Below are 10,423 nucleotides of genomic sequence, written 5' to 3'. Positions count from 1 at the left end.
TTATTTTATATGAAAAAACAAAATGCTTTGATTTGAAGTTTAAAGTGCTTTAATAGCATTGAACTTGCATGACTGTACAGACAGACAACCATACTAGCAACTGAAATATCCTCCTATGCTACGTATGTCCATATCAGCCCAGATGTAATATAGCCTACAGGTGAAGAATATGGTGTAAAAGTTAATTTATTTCAATAATTCAACTAGAATATGGTGTAAAGGTTAATTTATTTCAATAATTCAACTAGAATATGGTGTAAAAGTTAATTTATTTCAATAATTCAACTAGAATATGGTGTAAAAGTTAATTTATTTCAATAATTCAACTAGAATATGGTGTAAAAGTTAATGAAAATACGGTACAAATCGTGTCCCGTATTAGTTCAATACGGGACGCAACATTTCTTTCTCAAATAAAGGACAATTCCGTATTTTACGGGACGGGTGGCAACCCTAGCTAGAAGGACAAAGTGGTATTACAAGACTATGCAGACCATCCACACTCATAGCAGTTCAGAATCATTTCCTTCTGACCATGCCCCATTTTAGGTGACAACAAATCCCACAAACGCCAAGTTGGAAACCCAAAGCTCAGCTTTATCTGGCAAATGACAAGTCAAGGGGCACTACAACAACATTTTGAACATGCTAAAGCTGGAAGGGACCTGAGGGCCAGGAGAGAGTTCTCATCGAAGACATCAGAATCCCATTTGTAACTCTGCAAACACTGAAACTCTGCAGCTTGACAATGCCTTCGCCCCAAACACTGGATCCAAATTCAGTTACAATCCAAAGAGAGACGCCTTACAATGTGGCCTGTGATTCTGTGTGTGTGTGTGTGTGTGTGTGTGTGTGTGTGTGTGTGTGTGTGTGTGTGTGTGTGTGTGTGTGTGTGTGTTGTTCCAGGGCCGTGACAGGAGGAGAATGGTGTGACTACAAGCAGAGAGGCAGGGCTGAGAGAGAGAGAAACCGCATGGGAGCCTAATTCACACTCATCTCCATCTGCCTAACACCATATCAAACACACCCATAGAGCTGCGCACGCCTCCACGCTGAGCCAGCTGATTGGTGGAACATCATCACTCCAACAGCCCAGTCCTTTTTCCAGCTCTTCTTGCAACCACAGACCTCAAAATGTCTCTCAAACAGAACACTGTCACTTTAAGTAGTTAATTTAAAGATGTACGAATGTTGTCTCCACTGTTTAAAATTTCTTACTACGACTGTCGTCATTTAGCAGACACTTTTATCCAAAGCGACCAGAGGTGGACAGAGTACTCGACCCCAGTACTTGAGTAAGAGTACAAATACTACTGGTCAAAATTTACTCCGTTACAAGTAAAAGTAGCTCAGTCAAAATATTACTCGGAGTAAGAGTAGAAAAGTACTTGCTTTTAAAAGGTACTTAAGTATCCAAAAGTAAATGCTTTTAAATTTACTTTAAGTAAAAGTAAGAGTAAGAGTAAGAGTACATTTCTTATTTTCCACATCAGTAAATTACTATATTTTTTCTAAATTAATTTAAGGATCTTTTAACTATTGTTTCTGAGAATTAACTCTTTGAAACCAGCTGCACTGATGTGCTGCTTTTAGAACCACAATGTTATATAAAACCTGCAGAAACACCAAAAACAAATCAAATGAATGGGATCATAAGAGGACAGCAGATGATGCAGAGTTTATTAACAATCTTGCTTGTGTCCAATAGGATTTTAGGGAAAAAGAAAAAAGAGCAGACCTGAAAGTAACGAGTACTTTTCAGCCTTCCTAGAAATTTACTCGAGTAAAAGTAAAAATATTTGTCTTGGAAATGTATTCAAGTAAGAGTAATAAGTACCAAATAAATCTAATACTCAAGTAAAGTACAAATCCTCTGGATATGTACTTAAGTACAGTACTCAAGTAAATTTACCCAGTTACTGTCCACCACTGAAAGCGACTTACATCTGAGAAAACAACACAAGCAAGAAATAACATGGGATGTTTTGCCTTTGGATGTTTAGAAAATTCTGGTCAGATTTTCTGTCGTAGTGAACTCTGAGATGAACTTATTGCAGACCAAAGGCTCTATTTTAATGTGCAAAAATCGGAGGCAGTTGTGGTAAGGACACATTTTATTTTATTTTATTTTAAGCCTATTTTCACACCTCAAAGCCCCTTTTAGCATATGTGGCCAGGCCACACTTATTGCGTTGACATCAGACATCACAAAAGTTATGTTGATTTATGAATGCAAACAAAATGAGTCATTAGTAAAGTATTATTACACTTTAATGGGCTCTATACCCCTTCATTGGAGAGGACGTTAAACACAATCTTGAGGTAGGGCTGAAAAAACATCAACACCATCTCTGCTCACTTCACATTACACTGTCAGCAAATAACTGCACATACCAGAAACAATGAATACAGTACTTATCTTTCACAGTTTGTTGTAATATTTTTAATGTGATGATTAGGAATGGGCGATATTTTACCGTTCACGATATACCGTCAAAAAATTCCTCACGATAAGAATTTGTCATGACGCGGTAAAAACGATAAATTCCCGTTGATGATGTTTTTGTGTAAAGCTGATTTTTGGAAGGAAGGGAGGAAGGAAGGAAGGAAGGAAGGAAGGAAGGAAGGAAGGAAGGAAGGAAGGAAGGAAGGAAAGAGGAAGGGAAGAAGGAAGGAAGGGAGAAAAGAGGAAGGGAAGAAGGAAGGAGAGAGCAAGAGGAAAGAAGGAAGGAAGGAAGGAAGAAAGAAAGAAAGAAAGAAAGAAAGAAAGAAAGAAAGAAAGAAAGAAAGAAAGAAAGAAAGAAAGAAAGAAAGAAAGAAAGAAAGATAAATTCCCGTTGATGACATTTTTATGTAACAAACATGGCGGATTTGAGAGTGAGATAGATTCATAGTTAAAAAGATGGAGTTGAATTGGTATTTTTTTTATCGTCATTTTTATCGTTATCGGGATAAATGCCAGAAATTATCGTGATACATTTTTTAGTCCATACCGCCCAGCCCTAGATCCTTTTATTGATATTTTTTTAATATGGTACCTTATTAAAACACACCCTATACTTGGAGTAATATAAGCATCACGCAGCAAAGATTTTGGGGAACACAGCCTGTGAGATCATATGAATAACTCTTCTTTGGGCAATTTGCACTTAATACAACGCTAAAGTCCAGGTATGAAGCTTCCCAGCACAAGAATCTGAAGCAGGAGCACCAAAGCTTTTGACCTGAGGGGCCGATCCGCTGTCCCTTTGAGGAGCGTGGCATCTCTGGAGGCCGACACACTGCGGCTGAAGGGAGGATGGATGTGCCTGAAGTTGTTTTGCAGCGGTGTCACCTGCTGAGCATCCTCCTCGGTGGAGAAGATCTGGGAGGTAAACTGAGCCAACTGAGGAGAAAAAAATCAATCAATCAAAACAAATGCTTCTTTTTTGTTCCTAGACATCATCAACTAGTAAAAATGAGCTACTTGAGTCCAGGAGATGTAGATGGGCACTTCATATAATGTCCAGAGAACTGCTTGAGAACAAGGAGGGGTGGTGAGGCTGCCGCTGTAACGGTAATACTGACTCATGTTGGACTCGGGCAGGAGGCTCATCAGAGGAAACGGCTTCACCTTCGTCGTTTGGCCTTAAGGAAAAGGATCATGAGAACATAGTTACAGGCAGTACTCGAGTTGTAAAAAGAAATCAGGGGGGATGGTGGATTTTATCATATGGGGACAGATAATTTGTGCTGATTACAAATAATATAAGATATTACAAATAATAGCAGTGACCAAAACACCTGCAGAAATACTGCAGGAATGACATAGCAGCAGTTAAATGCAGCCTTCTGTAAGCTTTAAATATCCACTGGGCTTACATCAAATACATCAAAACACAACAATAAAAAACTGTTTTCTGAACTTATCAATATGACTCTGTCCTTCACAGGATAAGTAAAATGGATCACTGCAAAAACTCAAAATCTTAAGAATATTTGTCTTATTTCTAGTTAAAATGTCTCATTTTAGTAAAAAAAATCTCATTACACTTAAAACAAGACTCATCACTGGAAAAAACCACAATTTTCACCTGTTTCAAGTAGATTTTCACTTGAAATAAGTAGAAAAATCTGCCAGTGGAACAAGATTTTATTGCTTGTAATAAGAAGATAAATCTTGTCCCACTGGCAGATTTTTCTACTTATTTAAAGTGAAAATGTATTTGAAACAGGTGAAAATTGTCAAATAAGTTATTTTTCTGGTGATAACTCTAAATGTTGAAATAGCAGTAAAACCACATTCATTGATGAAATGACATAAGGGATGGAAAGGGGGGATGGCAGTTTTACAGGGGGATGATTTGGACCGTTTTTATTTCAGGGGGGATGCCATCCCCTCTCATCCCCCCTCAACTCGAGTACTGGTTACAGATAACAAAACAGTGGGCTGAATTTGAATTTCTTTGTCTCCTCTTACCTCTGTAAGCAACAGAAGACAGCATTCGGGATATGTGTCCAAAGTGCACATTGTCTGCATAAACAACCTGAAATAGCAGACCAAATAAGCACTGTTTTGTACGGGGAAAAAAGTGGAAGGTATTCAACATTCAGGCTAAGTCTCACAACTGACGTCAATGAAGAAGCCAAGAACAGCAAGTCCTGTTGGATCGTCCAAGGCTGCTGAAATGTTTGGATGGATGGATTTCATATTGACTATATGCATCTGTCAAAAAATAAATAAAAAAATTGAAAAAATACCAGAAACATTAAGAGCGGGCTGCACTGAACCAAGTTTCTGAAGCATCTGACACATGACCAGTGGCGTCAATTCAGTGGAAGCTAAGGTATGGCAAGGTTAGGAGTCACAGAACTTAACTAGAGGATCAATCAACACGTCCAGCAAATACTCATCACAGAAGTCTATGTAGCTTATCTGTGTGGTCAAGAAAATTGGAACTTTTTCAAATGCAGTCTCGCTCACTGCAAAAACTCAAAATCTTACCAGGAATATTTGTCTTATTTCTAGTTAAAATGTCTCATTTTTAGTCAAAAAATCTCATTACACTTAAAACAAGAGTCATCACCAGAAAAATAACTTATTTGACCATTTTCACCTGTTTCAAGTAACTTTTCACTTGAAAAAAGTAGTAAAATCTGCCAGTGGGACAAGATTTATCTTCTCATTACAAGCAAAAAAATCTTGTTCCACTGGCAGATTTTTCCACTTATTTTAAGTGAAAATCTACTTGAAACAGGTGAAAATGGTTGTTTTTGAGTATTGTCTTAAATGTAATGAGATTTTCTTTGACTAAAAATTAGACATTTTAACTAGAAATAAGACAAATATTCTTGTTAAGATTTTGAGTTTTTGCAGTGTATAATAACTAGTGAAATCGATCATGTTGTTCTGATTTGCATTTGTAGTTATTCTATATGTATTAAGTAATAGAATAATCAATACAAATAGACAGAGTAATTCCATAAATGTATTTAAAAAACAAACATTTACATTTTCCCTTGAAGCCAAGGTGTGGCGGCTGCCGTACCTTGCCATACTGAATTGACGCCCCTGCACGTGACAATGCAGAGCTGCCTACTAACCGTACTGTACCTCCATTGGGTATCTGTGTCCGTCCACTGTGTGCTCAGAGCCGTTGGTGGCTGGGCCTCCCCAGTGGAAATGCAGCTGGATTGTGTGGTACACTTCTGGAAGGCCTCCGCCACTCACCGCCATGCCGCCGGCCACCTGCAGCACGACTGAGAGCAGCAACAGACACGTCAGCTCCCGCACAGGCCAGGCTGCAGGACTCTCTCTGAGAGTATGGCGGCTTATTCACCGGTGTGACCATCGTTGGTGAGCGTCCAGTGCCCTGGTGGGATCACGTCGAAGCCTTCTAAATGCAACGGCCCCAGGGAGTCGTTCCTGGCCATGTGAGGATCCAAATTGATGGGAGAGTGGTGGTGTTCAAGTAAGGGGTGACATGAAGGGAAGCTGTCTCCCCATGCGTAGGGATCTGATGGTGGAAGAGAAACCACATATGCATCATATCGTTACCTGAAATTGTTGGTATTAACAAGGGCTTTGCACTTTTACAACACGCATTTTGTGCATATTAGATACTTACTTTGATACACTGCAAAAAAAAAAAAAAAAATGGCGGGTCTTTATGATGAAAAAGATTTTTTTTAAAACTGCACCCTGCACTCTGCACAAAACTGCACTTTAATTTCTATTTTTGGTGTACCTGAAGATTTTAATAGTTTTACTAAGAAGGAGATTAATATAATTGCTTTTTCCTCTCGTGTAGCTCGTAGACGTATTCTACTTCAATGGAAGGACCAAAAACCTCCATCTCCCAATTCTTGGTTGAAAGACCTGATGTCATTTTTATATTTAGAGAAAATTAAATACGGTATTAGGGGTTGCTCTGATAAGTTTTCTTATATTTGAGAACCTATTCTTTCTTTTGTTAATTCTTTGGCATCCTTGGAAGATTAATTTAATCTGATTTAACTTAATTACAGAGAAGTATGATATTGCTAACCATGTCTAATTTCTTTTTAGGGTTCCTCTTATGTAAGTTTATTTTAATTTTTATTTATTTATCTTATTTTTTTTTTTGTTTTTTTTGTTTTTTTAAACTTTTTTTGTTGCTGCTGTTTTCGTGTCCTGTATTTTAGTTTATTACTTTATTTTTCCTATTATTATTGTCTTCAGTCAGAGTTTGATTGGTAATCGGTACTTACTTTGGGACCTGTTTATAATTACGTATTTTGCAGTGTATGTGTTTTGGGGTGTTTGTTATGTTAAGTTTTGTGTCCTTATTTATTTTATTTATTTTTATTTTATTTAGTTATTTATTTATTTAGTTTTTTTTAGAGTTTTTAGAGTGTGTATGGTAAAATATAAAACGGGGTATTCTGTCGAACCCTTTAAAAGAAATGTTTATTGTGTAATATAATTTACATGGATTACCCAATAAAGAAACATGTTTAAAAAAAAAAAAAAACTGCACTCTATGCAACTTCTTTCTGGATTGCCACAGCAGATCACTGATCCACTTATTGATTTGGTATAGGTTTAACATTGCACACAACAAAACCCCAGCTGAACGGTGAGCGGTGCAGTGCACCCGTTTTCTACAGTAAAGCACGGTGGAGGTTCCTTCACGCTGTGGTGTTTCTCTGGTTCACTATAATGATCGTGAAATTGGGGGAAATTATCAAATATTTTAGAGAATTGAGTCACCAAATCTAGAAAACTAGGTTAGATGAAAAGCTGTCATGTATCTGACCACAAAAGAATAGACTATTTATTTTTTAATGGAGTTTTGAGCCAAATCACAACAAAAATATTGAAAAGTTAGGGCAAGCATAAAGCAGCTGAAGGACATAAAAAATAAATATAGATCAAAGTCAGTAGAGAAAACAGCAAGAAACAAATACAATCTAAGTGAACGGTCACAATTGCAAAAAATAGTTCAGTTTACGTTTCTTCGTAAAGATGATCTTGAACCATCACATTGACCAGAACCACATTGATGTAAGAAATATCTCATTTCTTTTCAATTTTTTGGCATTCTCAGAGGTTTCCATTACTATTCACCGTTGTCATGTTTGCCAGGAATCATCCTGTTGTCAGGCGTTATCACTGATCCAGATGTGGAGAAAAGTCTTCTGATTCTGAGCAAGAGCATCTCAACAGATCCTTTTTGTGAGATTGTTTTTTTTAAACAAAAGAAACCTCTGATTGTTGCTTCCTTTTATCCTTGAATAACCTGAATAAACTGAACTCAAATTTCATTAAATGAGCCTAAATATCTCTCATGGGTATATACGGGTTAAAAAGACAGAAAAAAAGGCTGATTTATATTTTACTTACCACAATGTGGCTCATTGTAACAGTAGTCCTCTGGAACATATAAACAGCACAGTGTTGGCAAACACATTCGTCCTTTCTTTTAAATTACATTAACCAGAATTAATGTAGCAGATGCTAAATATCAGGACTTATTTGACTTAATGATGACTTAAACCCCCACCTGAAGCAGCAGACGGAAGGACGAGGATGAAGAGAGCTGCAGTCCAGATCATGGTAGATCCCAGCGGTCCAGACAGGTGTCAGTGCTCCAGGTAGACTGGAAAACCGCTATGGACGCCCTCTTTAAGTAGGAGTAGAGGTGAAAGCCGAGTTTGATTTCCTCCTGATCTGATCAGCGAACCATGTCATTAACAGTCTAGTGGTCTTTTCTGATCAACAGGCTCATTGATGCAGAGACAGCTCCCCCTCCTAGTCTGCTGCCAGCAGAGATGCCCGGTGACTAGTAACAGGGGCCATTCATCTCATGGGAAATGACTGAACATAATATATACACAGTACTCGAGTTGTAAAAAACAATCAGGGGGGATGGTGGATTTGATCATATGGGGACAGATAATTTGTGCTGATTACAAATAATATAATATATTACAAATAATAGCAGTGACCAAAACACCTGCAGAAATACTGCAGGAATGACATAGCAGCAGTTACATGCAGCCTTCTGTAAGCTTTAAATATCCACTGGGCTTACATCTAATACATCAAAACACAACAATAAAAAACAGTTTTCTGAACTTATCAATATGACTCTGTCCTTCACAGGATAAGTAAAATGGATCACTGCAAAAACTCAAAATCTTAAGAACATTTGTCTTATTTCTAGTTAAAATGTCTTATTTTAGTAAAATAAATCTCATTACACTTAAAACAAGACTCATCACTGGAAAAAACAACAATTTTCACCTGTTTCAAGTAGATTTTCACTTAAAATAAGTAGAAAAATCTGCATGTGGAACAAGATTTTTTTTGCTTGTAATGAAGATAAATCTTGTCCCACTGGCAGATTTTTCTACTTATTTCAAGTGAAAATTTACTTGAAACAGGTGAAAATTGTCAAATAAGTTATTTTTCTGGTGTTATTTTTCTGGTGATGACTCTAAATGTTGAAATAACAGTAAAACCACATTCATTGATGAAATGGCATAAGGGATGGCAGTTTTACAGGGGGGACGATTTGGACTGTTTTTATTTCAGGGGGGATGCCATCCCCCCTCAAGTACTGTATATACATCTATATGGCTTTAGGTTAGGGATGCCATAAAAATGTCTACCACCTTTTTAAATGGTGCTTTTACAAATTCATCTATTAACTGTTCCCCATATTTACCAACATAATCTGCTGTTAATATTACTTAAAGAATGTATTCTAATTGAATACAGAATGAACATTGAGAAACAATGATCATATTGACATGTAAAAACATCCATGTATCCACTAATGGTGCAGGTGTTTCATTTCTGCCTCAGAAAAACCAATGGAGCAGCTCAAGTGTTGCGTCCCCCCGATATACGAATAGATTGTGTGATTCTGTCACTACTCGGCCCTCGTGCACAAAGCCTCTTTTCTTCACTGACAAAGCTCTTTAGCAGAGTATCACTCTCTCTCTCTCTCTCTGCTCCGCCTGCTGCCTTATGACGCGCTACGCGGTGAATTATATCCACTTTGTTTGAATCTTCTGATGGCTTTTACATTTGCCCACAGCTAGGGTTGCCACCCGTCCCGTAAAATACGGAATTGTCCTTTATTTGAGAAAAAAATGTTGCGTCCCGTTTTGAACTAATACGGGACACGATTTGTACCGTATTTTCATTAACTTTTACACCATATTCTAGTTGAATTATTGAAATAAATTAACTTTTATACCATATTCTAGTTGAATTATTGAAATAAATTAACCTTTACACCATATTCTAGTTGAATTATTGAAATAAGTTAACTTTTACACCATATTCTAGTTGAATTATTGAAATAAATTAACTTTTATACCATATTCTAGTTGAATTATTGAAATAAATGAACCTTTACACCATATTCTAGTTGAATTATTGAAATAAATTAACTTTTACACCATATTGTAGTTGAATTATTGAAATAAGTTAACCTTTACACCATATTCTAGTTGAATTATTGAAATAAGTTAACTTTTACACCATATTCTAGTTGAATTATTGAAATAAATTAACTTTTATACCATATTCTAGTTGAATTATTGAAATAAATGAACCTTTACACCATATTCTAGTTGAATTATTGAAATAAATTAACTTTTACACCATATTGTAGTTGAATTATTGAAATAAATTAACTTTTACACCATATTCTAGTTGAATTATTGAAATAAGTTAACTTTTACACCATATTCTAGTTGAATTATTGAAATAAGTTAACTTTTACACCATATTCTAGTTGAATTATTGAAATAAATTAACTTTTACACCATATTCTAGTTGAATTATTGAAATAAATTAACTTTTACACCATATTATGTTATATTATTTATTTGTCTTGTTGCTTGTATGGATGTTTATTGTATTTTTAATTGTATTTCTTGTGTTTTT

The 10,423-nt window shown here is 36.2% G+C and overlaps 1 protein-coding gene across 3 annotated transcripts; it reads right to left on the bottom strand.

The window, feature by feature from the left end:
• Positions 1-2,962: 2,962 nt before the first annotated feature.
• On the bottom strand, positions 2,963-8,405 carry car15 (carbonic anhydrase 15). Of its 3 annotated transcripts, none has more exons than XM_061733381.1 (8): positions 8,025-8,405; positions 7,865-7,894; positions 5,820-5,996; positions 5,594-5,739; positions 4,613-4,705; positions 4,460-4,526; positions 3,467-3,627; positions 2,963-3,385 (listed from the first exon to the last, which is right to left on the bottom strand). In XM_061733381.1, the coding sequence occupies exons 1-8, from the start codon at positions 8,074-8,076 to the stop codon at positions 3,161-3,163; spliced, it is 951 nt and encodes a 316-aa protein (XP_061589365.1). In that variant the 5' UTR covers positions 8,077-8,405; the 3' UTR covers positions 2,963-3,160. The 3 variants fall into 3 exon arrangements, with proteins under 3 accessions (XP_061589365.1, XP_061589367.1, XP_061589366.1); XM_061733383.1 differs by having other exon boundaries at positions 3,568-3,627; XM_061733382.1 differs by lacking the exon at positions 7,865-7,894.
• Positions 8,406-10,423: the final 2,018 nt, after the last annotated feature.

This window comes from Cololabis saira, chromosome 11 (assembly GCF_033807715.1).
Source record: "Cololabis saira isolate AMF1-May2022 chromosome 11, fColSai1.1, whole genome shotgun sequence".
Lineage (NCBI taxonomy): Eukaryota > Metazoa > Chordata > Actinopteri > Beloniformes > Belonidae > Cololabis > Cololabis saira.
Note: the sequence above shows the minus strand (reverse complement) of the source record. Positions and strands in the feature narration are given on the sequence as shown.

What these genes read in the sequence shown, in the direction of transcription:
- car15 (XM_061733381.1), bottom strand. Translation starts at nt 8,076, where the DNA reads ATGATCTGGACTGCAGCTCTCTTCATCCTCGTCCTTCCGTCTGCTGCT. An exon ending in GACACAGATACCCAATGGAG is followed by an intron (nt 4,706 to 5,593) that starts GTACAGTACGGT and finishes ATTTTTTGACAG; the next exon opens with ATGCATATAGTCAATATGAA. An exon ending in TTCTTGGCTTCTTCATTGAC is followed by an intron (nt 4,527 to 4,612) that starts GTCAGTTGTGAG and finishes CTGCTATTTCAG; the next exon opens with GTTGTTTATGCAGACAATGT.